This window comes from Anomalospiza imberbis, chromosome 7 (assembly GCF_031753505.1).
Source record: "Anomalospiza imberbis isolate Cuckoo-Finch-1a 21T00152 chromosome 7, ASM3175350v1, whole genome shotgun sequence".
In the NCBI taxonomy this organism is placed as follows: domain Eukaryota; kingdom Metazoa; phylum Chordata; class Aves; order Passeriformes; family Viduidae; genus Anomalospiza; species Anomalospiza imberbis.
Genome location: NC_089687.1, coordinates 16,898,082 through 16,925,704, shown reverse-complemented (window position 1 = coordinate 16,925,704; position 27,623 = coordinate 16,898,082). Strand labels below are relative to the sequence as shown.

Genomic DNA, 27,623 nt, shown 5'->3' with positions numbered 1-27,623 from the left:
GGAAACTGTAACAAACTATAAAATAGTAAAAACAAACCCAACAAAAGAGAACTAATTAAAATAAGTTTCTGAGGGTTCCAATCAGTATTAATTTATTTTTAAATTAAGTCTGGCCAGCACTTAGGCGACACAAGTCCATTAACTCTGGACTGCTGCCAGGTGCTCTAACTCCAGCATTATATTCAGACATAGTATGTACACAGAACACTTACTTTCAGCAGTGCAAGGGAAGAGATATAAACCTGTTCTGCTGTATCGACCGCAGGAGCATCTGTTGGTGGCCCCTATAAAAAGAAGAAACCGTTATTTTCACCACCATCGTTATTCTGCAGTTTCTAAGTATTTTCTTTTGTTTTGCATATTGCAAAACTTATAGAAAAATGCATATGTAATTCTGACTTAATGGGTTAGATGTAGCTGTTACAAACAAAACAAAAAATTGTATACCCAATCCCCAAACCCTTCTTTACAGCACTTTCTGTCACTGACATTATTTTGTAATAGGTCACCCAGCCATCATCCTGTCAACCCCACCCCAAACTACCCAGTCTAGAGAGCAATCTTATCATAGCCAGTCAAATATAAAGCAGGCAAGTGTTACACTGGATACAAACCTGTTACAAGCCATTCATTCAGGCTAAGAGTCAGATAAGTTTCCATGAGTCAGCCTTACTGCAATGCTAACCTTCGTCAGCTGTAAAATATGGCCAGTTCTCCAATTAACTATGTGTTTCTTACAGTGGTGTGAATGTAAATGCTGCTGGGCTAGCATGATTAACTGGCACCAACACAAACAGCAATTTCCCTTTGCTTCATCAGCTTTCAGCTAAAGAGGACTTGCAGATAAAGGCTATGGGAGTACTTTGCAGATACACTGGTACAGTGAGAGAAAAAACGGACCTCTGATCCCTAGGTGGAAAAGCTGTGAACAAAATACTTTGCTCTTTGCCTTATGAGTAGTTATTCAAAAATTAGCACAACTGTCCCAGGTGTGAATGATTGGTTGAAACAGGTTCTGTGTACTGTTGAAATTGAAAAACACAGGAGGCAGCAGTTTAAATGTCCCTTTCTTGAGGAACAAGAGAAATATTGCTGTTATATACAGAATTCCACAGGAGCGTACCTCATTACAGCCAATTAACAGCACATTCATTACTTTATTACCAAATTTCCACTGAAAAGACGCAGCTTACTTCTGCATGAAGTGATGCAAACTTAGAAGGGCAACAAAGCAACTATGGAAAAAAAAGATACTCCACAACAAGTTAAAAGAGGAAAAAGGGTCCCTTTACCTTTTAAGATTTGGTAAATCTTAACAGATTTAGAACTTTGATTCCATAGTTATAAGCAAAACTAGGGAAAAAAAAAACCTTTTGAATAAATTCTTAATTTTTCACTTCAAGTGAAAAAATTCAATACAACATGCATCCGTATGATATCAAACAAGACATAGCAATCAACACAAGCCATTACTTCCTGCAGATAAAACTGGATACTTACATAATCAACACATTACATTTGTTCAGGAATTACCCTTTCTGCATACTTTGATTTTCACAGAAAAACATCAGTCTTCAGAATAAAGCTTTAAAGACAGTAAGAAAATTCAGTTGTGGGGTTTTTCCCCCTTAAAGTCAATGAATCTCTGAGTTCTACATCCAATTTTTATATTATGAATCCAATCTTTGTATTTTGAAACTCACATATATGCATGGATCTGTCAACCACATCCATGTCCTAAAAGCTTCAAACCTCTATTCCCAACTTTGATACTGCTGACCATCATCTCCCGATATTTGCCCTTCCTCACTTACTACTCACTCCTAATTCTTCTGTCACTTTAGTCTTTTCATAGCAATCTTCCAGCATGTTGTTCTGCTTTTCACCTTCCATAGTATTCTCACCAAAAGTCCATTTTTCATCAACCTCACCGCTTCATCAAGCATTTCCCTGGGCTAGACCTAGCCCAAAAGTGAGATGCTCCAGTTGAGATGAGCTCCTCTAGCTCTCACACTGAAACACTCTAAAAGCAGTCCTTCAGAACATTTCCCAGAACCAGATGGACAGAGCACCTGCATTACTTATCCCGGATTTTCTGCAATTAAATAGACTGGCAAAGCTTCAAATGCCCAATCATTTTGCAACGCTGTTCCCATGGTTTTTTCTCCATAAACATGTCAGTTTACTTTTTAAACTCTATCTCTTCTGCTTTAAGTCTATTCACTTAGAAGTGTTCACTCAGAATTTGGAAAGCACAAAGACTCATGTTTCTGCTAAATCAATGCAAAGAAAAAAGCCCGGGTAATGTGATTTTTAATTTTAAAAGTAACTTACTAGTTTGTTAACAAAACTCTTTTTTTATACATAACGCTGTCCCAATTTTCCACCAGTTCTAGACCAGAGATGGTCTGAAAGGAAGACAAAAATAAACAGCAACTTTGCATTTTAGGAAGAGCCCTAACACTCATGCTCTGATCACCAAATGCATTCTACATTTGTTCCAGATTTTGTTTAACATTTCACTGTAAGCAACCATCCCATTACACCATTCAGTAATTTTAAAAATATAGAACAGAGTAATAAAAATCTCCCCCAGATTAGCACAAATAGTTCCATGATTTCAGGAAGGCTAATCAACTGAGACTAGCTTCTCAAAAATCAGGAAGCGTGAACTGAAGCTTACTCCACAAACTATGGCCCTTGGATGAGCTCTCCTCTATGAAGTTTCTAGTGTTTGCTAAATCTCACTGACACCTGTCCTGCAGCTGAAGCATTAATCAAAGCTCTGTCCTCTATATGTCTGTGCCCTCAACTTATAACAGCTTATTCTTCAAAACTTTTCTCATTTTAGGGATCAGTCAGTAGATTGACCACTTACAGGGAGGAAACAAAGACAAACATTAATAAATTTTGTTTCTCTAACAAGGCAAAGGAATCACCTTTAGTTTAAGTGAAGGTAAGAACTAAAGCAGGGTGTTCCTAATGTTTCCTTATTTTTATATTCCTTGGAGCATCCAAATGTTTATTTACCTTGATGATGGTGCAGAAGAGGGGATACCTAATATGATACTTCATCAAATCTTTAGGCATTCTATGAGATAAAATAGGGGTTTTTTTTTCAAAACTTACATTGAATTCCTGTTGCCAGCAGCCATAGTCAACAATTTATTTTCAGCAAAGGAAACTCTGCTAATTCATAAAGGTATTCTTCATTGGTGCAAACTAACTTGCTTAACTTTTGGAGTTTTTTTTAAAGCCACAGTATTCATTGTGAAGGATTTTACACACTAAATGTGTTTAAATAGATATAAAAATTATTACATTAAGGATTAGGAGGTATCAACAGCATACTTCACTGCTTCATTTTAAGCACATGCAAGACATAGTAAAAGTATCAAACATGAGTTTCCACTCTTACCAGGCAGTTCAACCAATTTACCTGAACTTGTAAAAATTAGCTAATGGTAGTACACAAGGCAGGTTTGTTAACTCTCAGTCATCTTATAAACACACAGTACATACCAAGTATTTCCTTGGTCATTGATGCTTCTTTGTGTGACCTTACTATCTCCTTTCCATCTGCTCTGTTCTTCTTATAGATTTTAATTATCAGTTAGATTATGGGAAAATTTAAGTACTCATTGCACCGTACCAATTATGTGTATTAATTTTCATGTTAATATTCCTTCTTTTGTTTTGAATATCAATTATAATGAGCTGCTCAAAAGAGTACTGAAATTCAGGAATTCTGAGGAGGAAATGATCCATAAGTCAAGTTTCACATTATTTTTCTACCAAAGATAAACTGCCACACATTTGAATTTCTACAGAAAACTGTAAACCAAACTTCATCAAATTCATAACATAAAACCCTCAAAGATTTAACAGATAAAGCCAAATGGAAATTGGGTCTTCCAAGTAGTTTACTTGACTTTAGATGATTTGAAAACAGACATTTGGAAACTGGAACCGGTTTCTTCCATCTCTGACCACCTCCATTTCCACAAATGGCTGGTAATGTAACACAGCCCTGGAGTGACAGCCCCAGTTTCTGCATGTTAGTTACACAGCATGTGGGAGCCAGCTATGAGTTATGTGTTTTGAGATCTCTTTGGCCTGTTTCTGGTAGTCTTCACAAAAGTTTACGCATTTCTTTCATCAAGCAAAGAAGAAGAAAGATTTTATTAGCTAATCTCTACATGGAGGCAAATATTTTACACTGACCCTCCACAGCATGCGCTATTACCACTGTTCATAAAACTTCACTGCCTGCCAACTTTAACAAAGAAGCACCATCCTTACGAAGCAGAGCACCAAATTAAATTAACTGGTATCAGGAACCCAGACAAGAAAGCGTTTGTGTCTGCAAAGCAAAAGAGCTGCTGGTGTTTGTAGTTACATTATCATATTCAAAGAACAGCTATCTCATTGCATAGTTTTGGAAGACTGTCCATTTCACTGCAAACCAACAAATATTGCATACCTACAGCTTTATTGGATTGTTTCTAGGAGAACTGGAGAAAAATTACATTTGGAAACTGCAATACTGAACAATCTCTTTCCCAACTATGCATGTATAAGCTGGATACAGTAATTATTAAAATTAAAGAACTGCTGTAAAAAATACTGTTATGTGTTACTGAAAAATTGATGCTTCTTCTGAATCAACTCTGTGCTTCCAGTCACTGAAATGAGCTGCCTGATGGCCACTTCATAAAACCCAACCAAGCTTTAGGATTGTTTTTGTTTAGAATGGCAGAATTCCAAGTTCAATAATAATTGATAAAATTAAGTTACCACTATTCAAATATTTTTTTTTAAGACTTGTAAGGGAAAAAGAATCACATGCAAGTTATGGACAGAAAATTACATTGTAATATTAAATTGTGCAGGTTATTATTTTTGTTTCAAGTAGTTAAAGAGATGATCGAGTATAAAAAGCAGTCCTTTACTTGGGTAGCCCTTGTTGACGAAGTGTTAAAGGCATTTGCCATTCTTACAGGATAAAAACTAGCGCCTTGAAGTGTTACCTACTCAGGCCTTTTAGCAAATTTGTTAACACTTTTAGGTATATTACTTCACCTTTCTCTTAGTGTGAACTGATATAAATTATTTAGCCAATTTTATTATTAAATGTGAACTAAAGTGTCATTTTAGAGCACTGCTCTTTATTTGTACTGTTTTAGATTTATCCGAATAGTTACAGAAAGCAGACTTGATTAATTACACAAGGAACTGAGAAATGTTCCACAAATGGATACACTTTCCATTGTTTAAATGGATCTTAAATACTGCTCTGGCTTCATGCTAATAGCAGAAAAGACGATTTTGAAATACATCATACCTATTTCAAAAAACCCCAGTTTTGCAGTGGCAACTGTGATAAAAATCCAAAGGCAGTGAACTTAAATGCTGTAAAGCACGTCTCAGCTTTAACACACCAAACAACATACTACTGTGTAAAATAAAAGAATCATCACTACTTCTATTTATTTTTGTAACTGGAACAATTTAAGCACAAACACAGAACACACAAGCAAACAATGACTGCTATCATGTTTTATTTCTTTCCCAGTAAGCTAAGAAAGAACCTTTTAATAGTTTAATTTTGTGAGTATTAAACAACTAGTGTGAAAAACAAGCTGCATGTAAACTATTTCTACTGCCTCTGCTTCAATGACTAGCTGAGGCAACCTGTTATAGGAGGTGTTAATTGGCAATAGGAGTACAAGTCAGAAGCATGTTCCCCATCGTCCTAACCCAGCAAGGCTAGGTCATTAAAGTGGAAATGAATTCTTTCATGCCGACTTAACCCTTTCACTACATATTTTCAGCTGTTATATCCAAAGACAATTGAGAAAGATCAGCTAAAGAAAAAAAAAAAAAAAAGACAAAAACTCCCCCTGGATTACTTTTGAATTTATTCATCCCACAATTTTTCTTCACTACCGTTCTCTACCTCCTCCAGAACAAGTGTTACAGGTAAAGATGACATTTTATTATGTAGGTAAGGGGGAGAAAGGCAAGTGAGGTAAAAATGCAATGACAATCGTTATAAAATAATAGTTTATCATATTAAAAGATGCGTGGAAGGATGAGTCACCTAAAGTGAGCTTAAAGCTACTATTTTGTGGAGGTAAATTCAACTTTGTGTGTATAAGTAGGTACAAGGGAAAAAAGCCATTACAAAATACTAGCTGCAGAGGACAAACATGAGCAAGTGTGCAAAGGAGGTGGAGGTATTAATGATAGTAAGGCCTTAAAAGTTCACCAGAGTACCACTGCTCTTCTCTACTTTTTGCCAGTAAGTGGTACAACCTGCTGATATATTGATATAAAGAACAAGAAATTTCTTAAATCAGCACAGTGTTTTTTACACATCGCTAAGCCTAAAAATCTAAGCAGAGTTGGGATTGTGGAACCATTTTCTGCCTGTACTGAGACAATACACTTCTGGAAATTACCCTCATTTTCCATCAGTGGAAGTGGCAAAGGGAGTGAGGAACATTCTGGGATCTCAACGATTCTAACAACTTTGTCATGACAAACACCAGAAACCATGTATTGCAATTTCTGCAGTACAGGAAGTTAACACAATCACTCATGACAGAGAAAATTATTGCAGTCATAAAAAAATATTAAAAAATCAGTGAGCTCAATAAAAAAAGGAAAAATATATTACTTTGCATTATGAATCACACACTAAAATTAGTAGCAATTTGAAATTTTATTGCTATTTCAAGCTATTACACACACAATTTTGTAGTTAGTTCCACATCAACAGGATTAGATTTTGAAGCTACCATTATGTCCAAACAGTTTGTATGTTTAGGTCCATTTTTACCAATTATAAACAAGAATGCATAACAGACCACAAAATACCATAAGTCTCAACAAACAGCCTAGATTTCTCGAAGGATCATATTGTCTTGTTACACCATATGTCAGATGAAATAAAAAGTGCAGTAATATGTTTAGTCTCAAAGGCTCCAAAATGGAGTAGGGATACTAAGGAAGTATTGTGGCATCAACTGCTACCTTAAATTGAAAAATCTCTGAAAAAAACCCCACCTTAACAGGCTACATAAAAAATGTCTCAGTATGTTTTACAAAATTCTGTCTCCTAAAAAAAGTTTACCCAGGTTCACATTTACAAAAGAACTCCACGAACAGCAATATAGATGGACTTGAAATATACAACATTTCCCATCTCCCTCCCTCTTCAAAACCAAAATTACAAAACACAGAACTTTGTATAGCTTTGAGCAGTTGGTTAAACGGGTTGGGATCGTAAATTTGCCAACACCTCTTTGGTGCAGAGCCAGAATTTTACTGCTTAGATTTCTGCTTATTTAGTATTTTAGTTTCTGTGGGGTGGTGTTCTGTGGTTTTCTTTTTTAGTGTATGTGGGGTGGGTTTTGGTTTGGTTTTTTGCTATGGTTTTGGCAGGGGGGTTGTTTCTGGTTTTTTTGGTTGGTTGGGGTTTTTTTCCTTTTTTTTTTTTTTTTGTTTTTTGGATTTGTTTGTTATTTGATCGTTTTTAACTAAGCAGAACTTCGAACAAAAATAGTCTCTAGTTTAATGAGACACTCAGAGAACATTATTATTAAAAATAAATGTTTACTACTCAATATTAACATGTATTCATGATATAAAATTACTTACATATATAACCTTGATGCAATTTGCAAAAGTCAGACATCCCACAATGTTCCCAACACAACTGATGTATGAAATGGCTGCTTAAGTGTAATCTTCCCTGGATCAGTGTTTCCTTTATCTTTACCCCATTTAATCTACACATCCATTGAGACACATAACTCAAAGGGGTAGGTGTGCTGTATTACTGCAGTCAATATTCCTTACCAAGCATAAAGACAATTTGGACTGAATGACCTTTAAATGTCCCTTCCAACACAACCATCCTATGATTCTATGACAATGTCATAGAAAAAAGCCATAAGATTAGGGGCACAAAACAAGTTCTCACTAACACTATACATCTTTTTGAAAAGAACTATTGTTTTTCACAGCCTCAACCTACTGGAAGAAAAAAGAAAATACAGAGGTCAGTTTCATTCCAGAAAAAAGCCAGGACTAATCTGTTATCTACTCCCATCAGCATTACAGACGGTACTGGGAATCAGAACTGAGAGTCTCAAGGCAGATAACAAGCCAGTACCTGACATAAAATTTCAAATTTTGTTTGCCTCCTGTAGCCTTGCTCCAATGTAGATTTTTAATTACCTTATTCTAAACACAGTTCTGCCAAGAAGGCAGAATAGCCATCAGCAGGTTCTGCCTAAACGCAGCCTAAAGTACATTTTGTGAGGCAAAGCAGTTAAAGATACAAAGAAGAATGCACTGGGTTCTATACACCTGAAGGTTCAGTGTTATGAAGAGCTGGTCCTCTGGATACAAGCAGGTCAACTGGGAGACTCAGTGGCAATATGCAGCAAGGTCAGCTGTCTGCAACACTTGAAAAAAACAACCCATCAACCAACACCCACCACCCCCCCAGACTACACCACTATAACACAAAAACACTTCAAACTTCCTAGAAGTACTTAGAAGACTCTTCTACACAGCAGGAAGAGAAACCCTTGCTCAAAGGTGCTGCATAGTAGCATTGCAACTTAATATTCAATTGCATGGGATTTCTGAAAGAAGATAAAATTTCCAAGAGAAATAAATTAAATTGATTGCTATAGGGTGGCTGTTTCAGGGTGCAGAAAGGAACACAAAGTGAATAGGTACAATGCAAAATGCACAAATATATCTCTTCTTCTTTACCCTTTCTCATTATGGCTACACTCATTTCCTTGTCCAAGCTCCTTTGTCTCTTGTGGAGAAAGTCAAAAGTCAGCTGGACTACACTGGCAATTAGATTGAGGAGAGAGAATGTAATTGCCTAATTATTAAAAATATGGAAGTTTATTATCTGAGGCCAAGAACAAAAACATTCTCCAGAGCAAAACAGCAAATCAGAGGAAACTGTAATGCTCGGACACAATCCACTAGCTTTTTCAGTTTTAGTTTCATGTTTGTTTGTGATTAATATGTAGGACAAATCTGTAGTGCAGCCATCCTACTTTAAGACAGCCTTTATAAAACAAATTACACACAGGGTTTAAGTAAAATTATGACTGCTCCTAAACCAATTCTAGCAGGTTTCTCTTTTCCTCTCCCAATTAGCTCCTTAAGAGACAAATCACATTACAATAACTCAACTGTACTTCCAATGAATGAGAACTATACTCTGCTTTGTCACCACCAACAACTTTCAAAGAAGCCTAACATGACCCGTGGAGTTACCATCTCCAGCAAAACCAGACCCAGGCCACACCTGGACCCTAAATTTGATATGAAGCTTTCGGTGAACAACCCTGTTCTAAAACACTAAGCAGTGCAGTTAAACATTCATCCCAGACAGTGAAAGTAAGTGAAACAGCACAGTTTATTATCTCTAAGGTGGTTTTCTTCTCCTTAAAACAAAAACACATATTTTGTATATAAAAACTGATGTTGAGACTTTCTATGGAAGATAATGCAGGCAATTAAGTCTTCTGAACTTTCTATGGGATTTCATGTTTGATATTTTTAATGGATGAAAAATGTTTGTCATTGAGAAAATTCTTTTATCCCTTAAATGGGTTGACAGCTTCCAGGGAAAAAAAGTAGAACTAGAATAACCCACCCAAATTGTACACCATCTCATCTACTGGGAATTACATTTGAGTTCTAGAAATAGTAACATTCTTTGTACTTGAGAACTTTGCTGGAAATTGTCTCAGAAGCAATGGCACAGAAACGATGCACAATTTTAAGAGCTACAATTCAGATGTACTCCCTTGGCAAAAATATTCTCAAAAGGTGTATTTGAAGCTTCAAATACATATGAGAAGCAGACAACAGTGCACTACCACAATTCAAACCACATAAAGCATACATACCCAGGAGACACAGAAAGGAGAAAGTCATACAGCTAAACAGATACTGAGATACCAGAACACACTACAGCATTACAATGAAAAAGGTACTTAATTAAAGACAACACATTTACACCCTTCAAATTAAAACACAAGCTGTTTCAAGAATCAATGAACCAAAATAATTTTCAGTAAGATATTACGGTGTTGCATTTTTTCCTGATTGAGTTGTTGGCATGTTTTTGGGTTGTTTTATTGTTTTGGGTTTTTTTTTGGAGAGAAGGGATGGGGGTGTCTGCGTTTGTTTTGGGTTTGAGGTTTTTTTTGTTGGTGGATGTTTTTGTTTACATAGAGAAGATATAAGATGCAAGAAAAAGTCATGTACTTCAAATGACACACCAGCTTAATGAAGTAACTCAAGGAAATTTGCATCTAATTGTTAATTGGGAATGATCAACACAGAGCTTGACCCTCCTCTGTCTGCCAGACCATCAACTCCTCTTTGAAGCCCCACAAAATAGTGCACTCTGTTGTCCCTTCAACAACCACCCTGAAGAGATTAGCACACAAAGCAGAACCTTAGATCAGCAGCAGGTCTCCCAAGTTCCCATGGTGCCACAGATTTACTAAATAGAAAAAGCATGTTCTAAAAAAGCCAAGATCCTATGAGGAGAAAAAGGTTCCACAGCACCAAGCAGTGCAGTATTTGAAACCTCCTAATCAAAGTGACAGTTTTCAAGTGCCATTTCCAATGCCCTAATCTGGAAACATCCCAGCTAACCCATCTGATCAACTATTTCACAGATGGAAGCACTTGATGGCTAATTGGCAAGTCCATGATTCAAATAAAGTAGCTATCTGTACTTCTTTTTCTATATTCCAAGTCAAGGTGTAAACACTCCTTATAAGACACAGGTCAGTTCTCTGTCTCCCCCTCCCTTCCCATTGGAATTTTTCCCCTTCCCCTCTGTCATCAAATATGTTAATTCTAAAATACAGAATCAGTTTTATTTTTCATTTATTGTACTAGAACAGTTGTCTGCACTAACAGCAGTGTAAATTAATATTTTCAAAAATCTATCAAGCAATGAAAAATTACTTTAAAAGCCTCTTTTAAAAGTGTCACTATTTCACTGCTTTCTATCACATCTGGATTCAGAAAAACAGACAGCATGTGCTAGCATGGACGAGAACTTGCTCAACTTGAATTACTAGTCTGTAAGTGATGGAGAGAAAAGCTTGGCTACAAATGCACTTAATTTGCTCACACCCTTTGCAGTGGGATTGCCTAATAGAGGCATATGTGGAACTGATTTCACCAGCAAACAATACTTCAGCATACAAAATGAAGAGGAGTGTTGCTCCAAATTCCTGCCTGCTACATAAGCAGAATGCTTTTACATACCCCACAAACCTGTTCATTTGTCTGCAGCAAATGTACAATGCAAATCGAAGTACTAAACCACTAGCGAAATACTTTGGTAGGCAGTATTCCAGAGGGACAAACAGAAAAGAATGAATCAGGAAAGAGAAGATAAGTAGAAAAAATCAACATGACAAGGGGCAGAAGGAGAGAGAAAGGAGACTATATAAGTGAAGAAGAACAAGGGCATTGCCAAAATCTTAATTCTCATGAACTACAGGAGCAAAATTGAAGTCGTAAGATTTTCTTTGAGACATCACAACCCTTTCAATCTTTTACATCTTTTCTAAAAGGCTTCATTCATTCATTTATTCATTCATTCACTCATCTTATGCATTTATTACGAGAATATAAATTCAAGACAAAACAAACTTATGGACCAGGTACAACGCTAGCCATGTAAGACACAATTTCTGCATGAAGCAGTGTTTCAAAGGAGGTCATACCTCTGGCATCAAGTTCAAAACTAAACACAGGTACCTTGCCATAAAAAGAACACACACTTAATGACCAAGCATACTGTCAGAAAACAGGGTGAATGGCTTATATTATGCCAAAATTTGCAAGATTCTCTTGCCTTCTCTTTTGTCCACCTCCTGCCCTACTAAGACAGGCCTTTGTCCACCTATGATTAAAAGAGAAGAAATCCTTCAAGATTTCTAAACCACATGTCACTGGAAGCAAAGTTTATTCTTGAAGTATCAGTTTAAGATTATTTCCTTAAAGATTTATTAGCCATTTGAAGACAGGCTTAAGGCAGATGGGATTTAGCACTGACCACCTCTGGACACCTGAAGGCCAATCAGTCACTCAACAGCATCCTGAAAGAGCAAGAAGTAAGGAAAGAGAACCACAAATTCAGTGATAGTAGTTCTCAAGTGTAACACACTACACCAAAAGACTTGAAAAGCATATTGCAAACACATTAAAGTGCATTTGGGACAACATAACTGAGTTTGGAAATCCAGACGACCAAGAAAACCTAAAAGAGACAATAACCAGAAGAGGTAATCTTGCCAAGGGAAAAGAGCCAAGTAACTGCTGCTGAAGAAGCTAAAGCAGGTCAATGAGAAAGAATGTCTTGGCAGAGATCAAACAGGAACTGTGCTGACCAAGCATCCGCCAGTACTTTAACATCAGTTACAAAGCAAATCAAACAGACTCTTAGCAGACTTCATGTGAGGCATTCCGCTTGCTAAGCAGACCCCAAGCTACAAGAAAAAGTAATCTCCAAACTATGCGATAAAGTTACTTTGAAAATGCCTCTTTTTCTACCAGATTATATATACAGATGATTCTTATGCTGGTGAGAATGGCTCAGTCAGATGTTTTTACTATGTTCAACCTTTAGAACAACTGCAACACACCAATAAGAACAAAAAGTTTCTGTTGCTTAAAACACTCTAGTGCAAACAAATCGTAATAATTTTGCTTTCTAGCATTACAAAATATATCCAAGAAATATCTTCCTCCTCTCTTCTATCTCAAAGACATCTGATTCACTCTGGATTATCTCTCAATCTCAATTATCATCAATTGATATTTAGAATATAAGTGACCTTTCAAGGTCCTTTGAAACACACTATTTTAAGGACATAAAAATTTTCTATTTGCAAAGCCTTCCTGCTGATTCAACAAACCAAAAGACTACAAATGTAGTCAAGATATCCAGTGCAAGCAGCAACTTGAGTAAAGAGCAATTCAGTTTTATACCATTTTTTTTTATCCAACATAAACTCATCAACTCATTTAAGAAACAATTCCATATTTAAACAAACACAAAGCAGCTTTGCAGGACAAAGCTACCAGAGGAGTTCAGCAAGCTTCTCCTGAATGTTATGTTCTATTGACTGCCACAATTTTCTAGCAAGCTTCAAGTTAAAGATGAAAATTTCAGAAAACAGCAGAGAGTTAACCGTAAATTTGAAAAACAGCTTTGATAAGCGTCAAGTTCAGAGAGGACTAAGAAGTGAAAGCTTGAGAGATTAGACTGCACAGATGTTAAAAAAATGAAGAGTCATGAAGCAGGCTGGCAGCTCAGAGGAACAAGAGAAATAACTGTTTAAGAAAGTGAAACTAAAAATAACTGAGGGCGGCTTGAAGATTCACTAAGAGAACGTGAATAGAATTTTAGCTATAAAAAGGGGAAAAAAATTATACACCAAAAGTTACGGCTTATTTGGCAAAACATCTAGAGTCTGTAGATCAGCCTAGAATATTTCACCAAATGCTTCAATATTAAACTACTCCTGTAGTTATACTGGACATAAACACACTATTCACAACCAAAAGAAGCTTGGGGTTTAGCAATTTCAACCATCCCAGAGGAAACCCTGGATGCACATCCCGAAGCCCAAGACATACAGAACCGATTCCTCCAGAACAAGAATCTGGATTCTCGACTTAGAAAGAGACCAGGAGGCAGATGAGGAAACAGAGAAAGGCCAGCTACTGCAGCCAGCCAAAGGAAAGGACTACAAAGGAAATTACACTGGAGCCCATTCCTTAAGGAAATAATTCTTCCTACAGACCTCAAATAAAGACGTTCCTAATTATTTTTCCCCTGTATCCACAGTAATCAGTACAATATAACAAGATCAGCTCGATATTATTTTTGAAGACTGCTGGCCATGTCAGTTGATCGAGGAAAAAAAAGCACTAGGACTTGCTGTAGAGGTAGAAGAAGCCATACAATGTGAATAGGTCTCTCACTGGAACAGGACAGCTGCCAGGGAGGCCTTCTTGCTGTGAGTAGTTACACAAGTGAGAGCAATTCACAAGAGGAGATGCAATAAAACACACATACAGGTAGCTATTACTACCCACAAGTGATAAACTCGATTCAAATTACCTCTCGAAATTTACATATACTTCAGTATCTTATAATGCCCCATTCACAGTGTGATCCAAGAACTGAAATATGTCATTAATGAAAGAGCAGTGGATATGCTTGCCCATTTAGAATACCCTTCATGTTCTGAAATTCCACATTATTGTAAACTGTTTCTTAAAAAAATGTATTATGTGCTTCCAATGCTTTTCAATACAAATTTTAAAATGCTGAGACACAAAAAGAAAGGTTCATAAACATTCTGTAAACTGAGTGCCAACACATGTATTCGTATTTACAGAAAAAAAGTCAGGTTTTAACAAAGATACGCATACACGTATAAAATCTCGAGTCAAAGATTATTACTATGAACTCTGTTTTTTGATGCTGTTTTAAAATATAATAGTATAATAGAAGAAGTACTCCAGAATTTATTAATTTTAAAGGAAAGATTGATAAGCTATATACTAACCTGTCCCAGCCCAGGCATACCTCCTCCCAGTCGCAGAAGTCTATCCATATTTCTAGAAAAACAGAAACAAAGGAAAAATGTTCCCAAGCTCGAAATGTTTACTAAATTGTTATCTATATAATTCACCTTCAGTCACTCAGTATGTCAAAAATATTGGTGGTAATTACAACACAACATCAGACTTCCTGTTAATTAACACCACATATTAATTCAAGAAGCTGTCTTCCATGCTAATTAACAGACTTTGCTTTATTGCTTTGGTTTTGGGTTATCCCCATTTCTGAAGACAAACACTCTTGTCAAACTTCTCAAAACTTTCCCATCATTCAATTAATTGGGGGATTTTTTTTCTTATGATCAGTACCTACAGCCAGAAAGTTCCTAAAACTTATTAGATATACAATTGAATTTACTTTCGTTTGCTCAGAAATCATCAATAAAAATCTTAAAGTAAGGATTTTAGCATCCTCATTAGTAAGTTCCATGCTAATTAACTTACAGCTTGTCAGTTATCATCAAAACTACATGTGAAAGACACTAAGCAGATTATGGATCTCTGAATTAGCATCAAAAGATTTTTTTTAATGAACTCATTATACTAAAAGAAATACTGTAAAGTAAACATTTAATGTGTATATAGTTAGAAGACTAGTGACAGTACAGTCATTTAATACGTGTTTGCATGTGCCATTGCTTTAGTGCAAGATATTCCAATCAATGAAACATCTTCCTTTAAAAAAAAAAAAAGGCATCAGTTTTTGTCTCTTGTAACTTTCAAGGGGTGATCCCCCGGAATAAAGGCTGCTAAGGCATCCAACCAAAAAAATTACACTGCTGTTCTGCTGTTTCTTTCTCTACAGTTTCTTCACTTTCTGTTGTTGGAAAGACATCTACAATTTCATGGTGGATACCTAAACACAGGTTCTGCCCCAGCTTTAACAGAACTTTACCACACTTACTTGGCTTTTTTAACTTAGCTCTATACAACTAAACTAAGGGATAAAATGAAAAAAAAAAGCCTACTGAATATTTTTAAATAGCTGTTTTTATCAAACCAAGCAATTTCCAAGGCTTACAGAAATCAGAAAATTTTACTGGCTTATTTTATTTGCAAAATAGAAGATACAAAGCACAGCAACAAAAATTATGGTCTTAACAGGACAAGTTTTAATACAATACAACAAAGCCTGTTTAAGGTTTGAAAACAATTGAGAACACCAAGAATGATTTCCAAAATACATTCATCCTTCAAGCAGATGTCACATTACACATAAGAGAATTATATACATGATTTCAGATTACATTAACAATACTAATTTAATAGCCTTCTTTTGAAATAATTATGCAAAAGAACTTGAAAAATATATTTGCTTTGTATATGAAAAAATCTTCATGCTGAAGGTGAATGTCACCATCATTTTCATAATTTCTTCTGATATTTGCTAGATTTTTTTATTGGCTAAAAACTAGCAAGCCTTATTTCAGTATAAGGCTAAAATAAATAGTTTAAACTTCTAAAAACAAAGAAGCAGCATTTTACTTCATACTTTAATAACTTCATAACAATAGCCAAAATACACTGATCAGAAATACCTGCCCTACTTGCTAAGTTCACTTTCCCAGTTCAGTGAACTATCAGGCTATTAGTTTAATATGATTCACTCTCTTGATTTTGTAGAACCTGCAAATCCAACAAGTGCAGCCTCACCTAGAAGTAAGTACTTTCTTAACACTCCACTGGCACCATATAAATTAAAAAGGAGTTTATTAAAGGGTTAGGAGTTACGCTTCACTTCTTCAGTAAGTCACTGACACCAAGCTTCTTTTTAGAGGCAAAAGCTGCACACAGTGTATATGCTTTTCTATCCTGAAGTACAATAAATTCCAAATCAAGTTGGAGGATTTCCTTGGAAAGGTTAAGTTGCTGTTTAAAGATATTATGTAAGCATATGTTAAATGGCTTCAATAAAACAGTCACAATGTTGCCACAAATTAACGCCAACTACAGTTCATGTTACCCCTCTGTGGTAGATACTCCTCCATTGAAACCCACAATGATTCATCTACTGTGACACTAAAGAGGGCTGAAGAGTAACTGAGAAGCATATTTAAGCTACTAAAACTATTATTTTAATCCATCATGGTTGTTCGTTTATTTTAAGAAACTTTCAGTCTCTACACTGGTAACCCTGAAACTGGCAGTTCTGTCAACTACAGCAACTTCCATGAACTGATCAGGTACATTACCTATGTACATTTAAGAAATAATAAATAAATAACAAATCCTGTAACACAAGTGAAAAGCTATAGCGCATACTAATTAACTCTTTATTTACACAGCTCATTCCAGTTTCTAACCCAACAGTACAGTACATCATTTATAAAAGCCATATATTTTGGCATATCAGAGTTGGATTCGACTAAAGTGTTAAACTGACTACTTATCAGCATAACTTTCCAGCAAAATCTCACTGTATTACAGACACCTAACATTTCTCACAAAACAGTCATTGAACTCAGGTTTTCAAGAGAGCAGCACAGACAGAAAATCTCCAAAACACAGTTCTAGATGCACTGCAAATTATTTCACTAGCTCCATGACATGATTCTGGTTTCAGTTTTGGCAGCTAATGCTTTACTTGCCTATTTGTAACTGAATATGCTTTAGCAGGCTATAGAGTCTATATGGACCTAAACATGTTTGTTTACTGAGATATATAAGCATCTGAAAAATTTAAGTTTATGAAATACATTCACCAAAACAGATTTTCATTTTTGTTACTCCATCTAAATATTATTTCAGTAATAAATTCCATTTCTCAAACAATGCTTTTGTAAACCTTAAAACAGCTTAAAGGAAATTTTTAGACATTAATGAAGCTAACTTTAACCTTTACAAATAAAGCAATGATACATTTCTAACCTGGTGCTTAGCAAGAGGTGCTCACAGAACAAACTTGGCAGCAGCTCCCACTTTTTGACTGTAAAGATGACACCAGTAGGTCTCTTCCCTGTAGAAGGAAATAGAAAGGAGAAAGGCAGAAACCCAGTAAAATTTAGAAACCGTGGCACATGTAAAAAAGAAATGTTACATTGATAAGCTGCAAAAGGACAAGGCACTATTGAAGAATAACCCAAAGAAGGTTTACTGGGCTTTTTTTTTCCTTTTGCCATACAATTCCTTGGAGTGGTACATGCCATGTCTTGCTCAAGTACCCATAATACTGCAAGAAGCTTCCAATTTTCTCAAAGATTTTTAATAGTAAATTCTCAAAACATTTTATTAATTAATTTAAGCAATTTAAAGATAATTTATAATTTTAAATGCTGTTAGAAACTGAAACCATGATCTTTTTTTACTATTTTAGAAGCTTTTGATGTAGCTAAGATGCCCTAAGCACGAAGGGTAAGAGCAGTCTGCAGGTACAGAAAGCTTTCCTGTTTATTTCTGCAAGAGCGGTTGGTGTGACCAGAAAAGTCACAAAGATCTTTACGTTTGCCTGAATTCAGGTAGAGAAAGGCTGCTTCACATTCCATTTAGGAGTTAAAATTCACGTTATCCTCCTCCCTGAGAGCACTGCCCGTTAATTGCATCCACTCAATCATTTGTAGAGCAGTGTTTTGAAACAGATCTGTGAAATGATCTGTGGCTGTGATTTGATAGACTTTTTTTCAATGTCAGTGTTAACATAAGGAGCAATGAGGAAGCTGCTGCTGCTCACCAACTTGATGCTGCTTTCTCAGTACTGCCAGGACAGCCATTTGTGCAGCCCTGCAGCAAACTGAGAGGCTATCAAAAACACTGGGTTTAACCCTGTTCACTTCTCTGAGAGGCTTCACGCTGCATCCCAGAAATAGTTGTCTTGGCGTAACAGAAAAAGAGGTCTTGGAAAATCTGACTGCTTGTAACACTAATACAGGCTCCAGAAGACATTTCTGTCAAATCATTCTTTAAGCTAAAGCTGCTCAAAGAATGTCTGGGTTTTGGGGGTTGGTTTTGGGTTTTTGTTGGGGGGGGGTTGTTTTGTTTTTTAGTAACTGAGGCAATTTAACAGAGACCCTTTTGAAGCTTATCTCAAAGTAATACAAGAGCAAAGGAAGATGTGTTCACCTTCCCAGAAAGCTGGAAGAGAAAGAACAAGTCAGAGTTTCTCAGTGCAGACAGGCTGGGGTGGAAATCACTAACAAGTTGAATGGAAAGTAATTATCCTTCTGCCAGCTTTGCAGAAAGAAATGATCCAGGAGAGACTACAAAAGCCAGTAGCACAGGCTACAACAGAACTGCAGCTACTTCTTCAGCTGGGCTTGACTTATTCACCTTTAGCCACCTGACCACCCAGTGGCCTTGCATTCCCTTCCCCGCTTACTACAAAGAAAGAAACAAATCTCTGTGAGCTTGGTCTGTTCCCCGGTGAGGCACAAAAGGTAACCTACAGCTGACAATCTTACCTCTGTTACAAAGTGCAAAAAGCTGGGCTGATTAGCAACTTCCCTGTTGGTTTTTTCCCTATATTCACACACACACACATACATTATATATACATATAAATAAAAACCAGAAAAGTAAACAAACAGTTCACAGTAAATCTCACCTCTTTTCCTTCCTAAGTTGGCAAAAGGTATTTTGATTGTTTCCTTCTGTCTGCAAGGAAGAGTTAACAGTCTCTGTTTAAAGCATAACTTTAAGGAAGTAAATGTATCAAACAGTTCTGTATCAGAAAAAATACAGAAGGACAGTTATCATAATAAACTTGCATTTTGGTGCATTGCAGGATTTGGATGACATTCACTCACCACTGAAATCAATATGGTCACTAATGGCTTAAAAAAAGAATTAAATAGCTTCTCTGTGTATGTATGTTCATGATTGGAAACACTATAACTAAAGTAAGTTTGGTCATAGGATGTTATTTGAAAATCCAAACTTCCATTACTGCAATTTTTATTTAATTGTCCTCACCTCAAAAGGGAAAAATAGTTGATCTTAATAATGCAGTGGGAGTATACACAGAGAATCTCAAAACTGATCTGAAAACAGAAATTTTAAAATCCACGTCTAATATTTGCTCCTAATACTGCTCTTAGGTAACTGCAATAATTGGAAAGAGTTACCTATTTGGAGAGCGCTGGTTCACCACTCACTTGTTCACTGGTATTTTCAAGTCACTTAAATTCTGACTTTTAATAATGAAAACACTTTTTCTTAGGCAGCATAGGGATGACGTTATATAAAAGGATTATGCACAAATGTGTATACACATATAGGTATAAACCAATAGCTACTGTGTTTATACTTGGCATGTTGCAGCATGTATTTTGAAATCAACTTGAAACAGCCTTAAATTACTCTATGTCCTTGCACGAGACACATGAGTTTCACACTTCAGTGCACTATTTTTATCTAGCATTAACACTCCATGATGTGATCCCTCAATGAAAGAGAGTTCTCCTGGTTTGGCAACTTTTGAGTTAGTAGAGAAATGAATATCAAAATCAGCTTTGACATACATAGAAAACAATGGCTACTAAACTGCCCTATTAGTGGAGGGAGTACCAGGCTACACACAGGTGACAGCAATTTATTTTCAATTTGTACACTGAGAGACTTGATGCAAATCATTTCATCTTCGGTAACTCAGTTTCTCCACCTGAGACTACGTAACAAGCTTTGTACAAGCACTTCCATGTCTCCTGTAGAGGAGTTCCATGCAGCAGATGATCAACAATTTTATTAACAGTGCTCAAAAGTGGCTCAAGGTTTTTGGTGCAACTGCAACCATTTCAGCTTCACTAGGGATGATAAACAGCTATAGAGGTAAATCAGCTCAAATTGCAGAAAAACATTATTTCACCAAGAAAAAAACCTCACTGCAGTTAAAGTCATCAAACCTGAACAGAGACTTCACATGTGAAAAGGTGGGGGAGGGGATAGGCTAGTCTATCTTCCTATACATTTTGTATGAAAAGAAGAAAAAAATATACGTTACCATCAATCCTAAGTAATCTGTTCATTAAAGCTAGAGTTTAATCATGTCATGCATGAATGCAATCTCAGTAGTGCAAGTCCAGAGTTACGTGACTCTTGCTTCCATAACGTGCTCAGATCCGTAAACCCAGACCCTGTTTCTGGATCCCATAGACCTGAATCTCAATAGACCCCAGCTGGAATAGATGATTTGCAGGTCAGCTTCCCAGACTCTGCTTTCTGACTTCCAGAAATACAGCAAACCTAATTCTACTACATTCATTGCTGAGCTGGAGTTACTTCAGCAACACAGATTCAAACAGACTGCTTTAAAGCTACTGAAGTACATTCACATAATACTTACAGATAAGCAAAGATTCATTAACAAGCTGCACCACCATAGAAACCGACAGAATTAATTTTAATTTTATGTAGTACATGAAGTAATGGCCTTCTCTGAAATCTGCAGAAAGGCAAGCAGACACACAACTATTGTGGAACTATGCAGTAGTCCAGCAAGTACTCATCATACCAGTTCTCTATTATTCAAAGTGTCCTTAACACCTGCCCTTTCCCATCATCCTAGATGTTACAAGGTACTTATAGGTACCATTAGTTTATACTCCATAATTTTTTGTCAGGAGTGAGTCACTTCCAAGAAAGTTGAGAAACTAATTTATATACTGGTATTATTTAATACTATTTTAAAGTATTCTCTAACTTAAAATATTCTAAATCATAGTTTTCAAATGAATAGCAGCTGAAATGGCATGTTACAACAGATGATGGAACACAACATTTCCCATTAAGCTACAGGCTAAACCCTGTTGCTCAAAGTCAGACTAAGTGATTCAGAAGCAATTAATATGCTAGCCAATTTATGAATTTCTTCATAAACAGATATTTTTCACTGTTTCAATATGGTCATGAACAGCGAATGCTCTGCTCCACAGAATCTTCTTCCAAGTTTACTCCCTACCTGAGGCATACAGGACATCTTGGACTCCCAGGGCTGACAGCTTTAACATGAACACAAATCTGTCAGACTTTTCAGCTTGCCTAATACCATTCAGTTGTATATAGCTTTGAGATACATTTACATAAAACTTCTTTTTAAAAAGTAAATCTCAATCCCTGTTGGTTTTCTGTTTTTCCACAGTATACCGAAAACAACTGCAACTCTAAGACAGGACGCCAGCACGCTGTTTACAAGTATCCAACTATATGACACAAATTTGTTACAGAAACATGACTTAAGTTAGGTGCATACTAGAAATAGCGCTGTTAATTTTTGATTATCGCTCCTTCTCTACTTAATTCTGCTTCCTTCCCCTTCAGGTATCCCAGCCACTGCTCTGCCTTCACTTCTCCCCGTACCCCTCTCACTTCAGGTGCATTGCCGGGAATCGTGGCAGCGCTGCACTCCGGGAGCAGCAGCGCTGCCGTCCGTGAGGTGCCTCTGACGGGGCACAGACCCCGCTGCTGCCCGCAGCACGAACCCGCGCCCGGCGCTGCCGAACGAGGGCGGCCGCTGCGGGCCGGACGGAGGCGGCCGGGCCCTGGGGCCCGTGCGACGCCGAGGCCCGTCCGGCTCTAGCTGCCGAGCCCCCACCCTGCGCCCACCCCGGCCCCTCTCGCCGCCTCTCCCCAGCCCGTTCGCAGCTGTCCCCGCTGCTCCGAAGCGCCCGGACTTCCCAGCGGAAAGGCCAGGGGCCCAGCGCGCTCCCCGCCCGGGCCGGTGCCGCTCGCCAGACCCGCCCCGTCCGCTCCCGTCCGCACCGCCCGCCGCCCTGCCCGGCGCTCGGGCCGACTCCCCGGGCCGCCTTCCAGCCGCCGCCGCGCAGAGGCCGCCGCGGAGCGCCTCAGCACCCTGGAGCGGTGGCGGCCGGGCCCTCACCTGGGCCGGAGCCGCCCGGGCCGCGGTGAATCAGCCGGATCTCATTCAAACCGAGTCCTTCCCGGTTCACAGGGCACCCGGCGGCGGCTTCCGGCCCCGCGGCGGCGGGGAGGAGCTTCGGAGAGTGGAGGCCGCCGAGGGGCGCGGCCTCCGAGAGGAACGGGCCGGAGTGGAGCGGCGCAAGCTGCTCTGCGTGGACGTGCTGTGAGTTAAATGTGTCCCTTTGTACCGAAGGCACCAGTGCTGGAACAACGACACGACAGGATGGGAGAAGAACCAACAACTGAGTCATCAAATCAATAAATGAATGATTACCGCAATAGGAACGATATCACATGCACTCCTCTCTAAAAACAGTATTACAGAAAATGCGAGGATTTAGAGAAATGTGAGTGACCATATGTGTAAAACCAGCACAAGCAGAAATGGAAAAACATAGGAATTGTGGCCAAACAAAGTAATAGGGACATAATCACATAAAAGCACACATGCTGATGATTGGTGCTAACTTTTCTGGTGCAAACAGAGAAGCAATTCGGAATTTCTGTTAACCCTTACGTTAACCCTGGAGCACAAACTCTGTTGTAAATTAAAAGAGGAAAACACAAGGCCAAAGGAGTACATTACCAGACAGCACATGAGCAAGTTAGGGATGTCAGCAGCCCTTATGAACTTATTATGGCTAGCACAATAAACATTCTTAGAAGTTGATTTATACACAGTTACTGAAATACTGCAAGTATTTTAGAAAGTATTGGGACAACTTAAGAGCCTATACAAACAATTTATTAGGACTCTATACAGAGTTTCTACCATGAATGACCAAGAAGAGCATCATGGTTTATTTGAAAGCTCCTTTAAAACCAAGAATGTAATATTAGAAGATGATCAGCATTTTCTGCTCACAGACCAACTACATGGAAGCAGGTGAAGAGGTACTAAATTGTAAATTACATGGGAATGACCTCAGAGAGCTACAATCACCACTTCCACAGCACTGCAGCAGACACAGAAATCTTAGTGTGTTATACCATAAAGTATAAAATTAATCTCAAGAAAGAGAAAGGGAATTACCATTGTACGGTATTCTGCTGTTTAAGAGAGGCAACGTTTTTGAAAATCAAAATAATTTTCTCTTCCATTTTGTTTTTGGGCTAGGCTGAGGGAATCTCAATAGTCAAAATTTCCAAAAGATTCTTTAAAAGCCAAAGGTTTACAATGTGGTTTAAATTGTGGGTCAGTAATTTCTTTCTCACATTACTAATGCAAAACCCATTAGTGTAATTTATTGGTACACCTGCAGCCAAATTACTCAGAAACAAAGAGTAAAACCTATGTGTGTCTGTCTGTACATATATGTTTATCTGGGTATGCTCGTCTCAAACAGAAGAAATCTTGCACCCTGCTGCAAACAGGCTGTTTGGTCCTTCCTGTTTTAACCTGGCAAAAGTAAGCTCCTATAGTCTTTGAGACTGTATTTTGAGGCTTGTGCATGTTAGAAGTCATTATAATAATTATGTGGTCAAAGATTTTTTATTTTGGATTAAATTAATGAGCCAAAATATTAATTCAGTGAATTGAAATGCATTATATATTTTGCTGGTTTTTGCCATGATTTTGAGAGCAATCCATTTATTCCTCCATTTTCACTGGAATTCTGACACCTTAAGGAGAAATACCCATTATATTAGGGTTCTCACTCTGCAGTCATGTGTCTTTAAGGTACCCCGCATTTCTGAAAAAAGAAAGAAACACAAATATTTATTTGTCAAAAGTGAGCATTTCTCTGGGTTAATGTGTATAATAAGGAAAAACAACATAGTTAATTCTTTATAATATGCCTATACCCACTGACTTAAATGAGCAATGGCATTTCAATCCATTTGAAGATCTGGCCCTTCTTTGAAATACAAAGTGAAACAGACTTTCATTGTTATTCCTAATTACATTTCAAGTCATAGTATTGACTTTTTAAATATATACATTTATTGAATTTTTATAAATAAATATAGTTACAGAAAAAGAAAAAAAGAGAAAATAGGAGAAATATTTACACTAGAAAGTATAGTGAATTAATTGGATATATAGAGACAGAATCATGGTTGGAACTTATGACAGATGGTATTTTATATTTTTATATAAAAAGATATATTCTTAATCGTATATGTCAAAGAAAAGAGACCATATGTTGTTAAACACTTCCAAATTGTCATTTAATCTGAAGGGCACTCTCTCACATGAATCTCTCATTGTTTTGGTCCAACCAGTGCTAATCTATAGAAGATTTTATTTATTGATTTGCAGTAATGCAGTACAAGAAAATGTTCAAGGTTTGTTCCTATTTTTTATTACTTGGATGGCTCTCGTAAATGGTAAAAACTAGCTTTGATTGGACCCTTACATTTTTCCTGGTTTCCCCATGCTAACCTATCCTTGTTTGTAGTGAAGTGGTTAACAGAGGTCAGACTTGCTAAGAGATCACATCATTTTTTTCCTACCTCCTGGTATATAATTTTCCCTTCAAATCTGTTTGTGATTGGATTAAAGCAGCAATATTGCTGAGGCTCTGTAATTAAATAATTCAATTTTACATGGCTAAGTGGCAACATTTAAGAATGGCATATAGAATGTGAAGAATCCACTGAGAGATTGGACACAATTTTCTGGTAAATCATTTATGTAGAGAGTGCTGTTTGTGATAGGACAGGAGGAATTCTCCAGGACTGAGTTATAATATTTGGTTAAAAAAACCCCAAATAAACCCAACAGAAGATACAGTTTCAGAAACCTGGTGTTAGAATACCTGATGCACTGTGGGTTGAACAAAACACTGGAGTTATGGCTACTTTTGGTTTTATGTTTAAACATGTAGAACTGAGCAAGGGAAATGGCTATACATCAAGGAGTACAAGAGCTGACATCATCTTTGTGAGAGGGTAATAGAGCCAGAATCACACAATTTTATTGATTGATTGATTGATTGATAATTATGTTTGGTACTTATACCCTGAAAAAGTAATGAAGGAATAATAGTGTTTTAAACTGCAGCCTTTCACCCTGGGAATGGACTGGAACTCTGTCTTGGCAAACCTGTAAATGGGGAAATGGTTTCTTCTGTTATCCTTGGCAAGCTCTCACTCCATTAGAAGTGCTGATGGTGACCTCTGTGACATCCCCAATGGCTTGTACAATGCTTGATCAACTCCTTGCTGCCTGCAGAGTAATAGCAACTCTTGTCACAAACAATGAATAAAATTTTACAGGATTAGTTAAAGATAGTATGTGAGTGAGATTACTTTTTTTAGACTCCTCAACAATTCCACAATCAGCTGCAGAAGGCTGCTAGAAGCTCAAAAGAGGCTTCATTAATCATGAAACATATGATTATTGAAAACCTGCAAACAAAACTATTTGCGTCTCTTTCAGAGCACAAACCTGCCCATTAAAGTATGACAAGTATAAAGTCAGTTTGAGTGAGAAGAATGGTAACAATGTATTTGGATATAATCCATCCCAATTAAGAAGGAAGAGGATATTAAGAAAGCAAACATTCCTTACTGCGAGCCATAAACAGCCCCAGCCCCCCTCCAGTTGGTGCCAAAAGATCTTGTTTATATTGGAAATTTCACCAGCCACAAGTTTCACATGCAGTCCTAAAGGAAACTGGACTTTTGTCTTTTTAAGTCTATTTAAAGTGATGGATGAGTTGTGAGAACTATCTACAAACCATCTGGAGAAGATAAGGCCAAGAAAAAAATCAGTCTTGCTGGAAATGCTTGTGTTGGGGGTGTCTATGGAAAATTTTTATGAGGAAACAGAGAAGTGGGTTTGTGTCCCTGGCAATTGCAAAGGTGCTACTCTGTGAGAGACAGTTTATTTAAATAACTGTGTAGAAGACTGTAAATTGAAAACTGTAAATTAAGAGAAAGGTGGTATGTAAAGTGGACATACTGTGGGTTTTTTCTGGATTGCTGTGGGATGGAACAATACTACTCCTTTTTTTTTCCCTCCCCTTTATTCAGTGGGAGATTTTCCCCTTATTTGTGACACAATAAAAATTAATTTTATACTTCCTTTAGTAGTTAAGATATTTCTGACTGGGCTGAAACATTACTTTTATAGAAGTCCTGCATAATTGGTACAATGCTTTTCACTAATTTCAGGTAGTGAGAGCCAACAAACAAAGACAATTTCAATTATTTCTGTGGTTATGTCTGTGTTAGGGAGTAGTATAGACTAGAAGGAGTAAATGTGTGGGGCTAAATTGGCATGATACATTTCTGTTAGCATTTTCTGCTTTGGATAGCTCTACTTGTGTCCCATGGATGAATGCCCATTTGCAACCAAACTGTATGAAGCATGTTTCTGCTCTGCCATTTTTCAATGAGATAATCTACTTCCAGCACTCCCAAACTTTGGTTTGCTGCTTTGAGAGTTTTGCTTTAAAGGCACACTCTGGATGCAAACCTAAACAATCACGTAGATGCATGATACGTATAAGATTTTTTTTTACAAGAATTAACCAACAATGTGTAAAGATAACATGGCAGAAAGCTGGAGAAGAGTGAAATAAAATTGAAGAAGGTGAAGTCCTCCACATTGCTACACATGGCATGCCCAAAGCACTGGGTATATACAATATGTTCTATGGAGAGCCTGAGGGACCTGTAAACTGCTAGATAAAAACCCATTCAGTGAATATTTTGATCCTCACAAGAATGTCACTTGGGAAAGGCACATTTTTTACAAGAAACCAGCTGCCAGATGAGACCATTGACCATTGTTAAGATCTTTAAAATAAAGCCAAGTAATGTGAATTGGAGCAGTTAACAGATGGATGAATTACTTGTGATATAAGTGATAACCAAGTCAAAGCAAGGTGAGAAAAGGACTTGACATTGCAAAGAACAGCGGATATTTGCAGGGCTAGTAAAGACTGCTTCCCAAATAAAAGTGTTAGCTAGTGGTGAAAGAACTGGAGTGTATCTAATTAAAAATGCATACCAAAGCATAAAGAGAGAATACAAGGGTAAACAAATGGCAGAGACCAGACTTGTTTTCAATAGATGTAAAATCAATCACAACATGGTGAAAAGGTCCTACACAA

General features: G+C 37.2%; 1 protein-coding gene across 5 annotated transcripts in view; it reads right to left on the bottom strand.

The window, feature by feature from the left end:
* PSMD14 (proteasome 26S subunit, non-ATPase 14) overlaps positions 1-22,670 on the bottom strand; it is a 46,638-nt gene extending 23,968 nt beyond the window's left edge. Inside the window, exons 1-5 of one of the 5 annotated variants that reach the window (XM_068195651.1) lie at positions 22,517-22,669; positions 19,247-19,296; positions 17,578-17,665; positions 14,655-14,706; positions 213-284 (exon numbers count right to left, since the gene is read on the bottom strand). In XM_068195651.1, the coding sequence (XP_068051752.1) occupies positions 213-284; positions 14,655-14,702 (120 nt within the window). In that variant the 5' untranslated portion in view covers positions 14,703-14,706; positions 17,578-17,665; positions 19,247-19,296; positions 22,517-22,669. Of the gene's footprint in view, positions 1-212; positions 285-14,654; positions 14,707-17,577; positions 17,666-19,246; positions 19,297-21,889; positions 22,040-22,398; positions 22,493-22,516 lie in introns of those variants that run through there. The other 4 variants (XM_068195652.1, XM_068195653.1, XM_068195655.1 and 1 more) reach the window with 4 other exon arrangements.
* Positions 22,671-27,623: the final 4,953 nt, after the last annotated feature.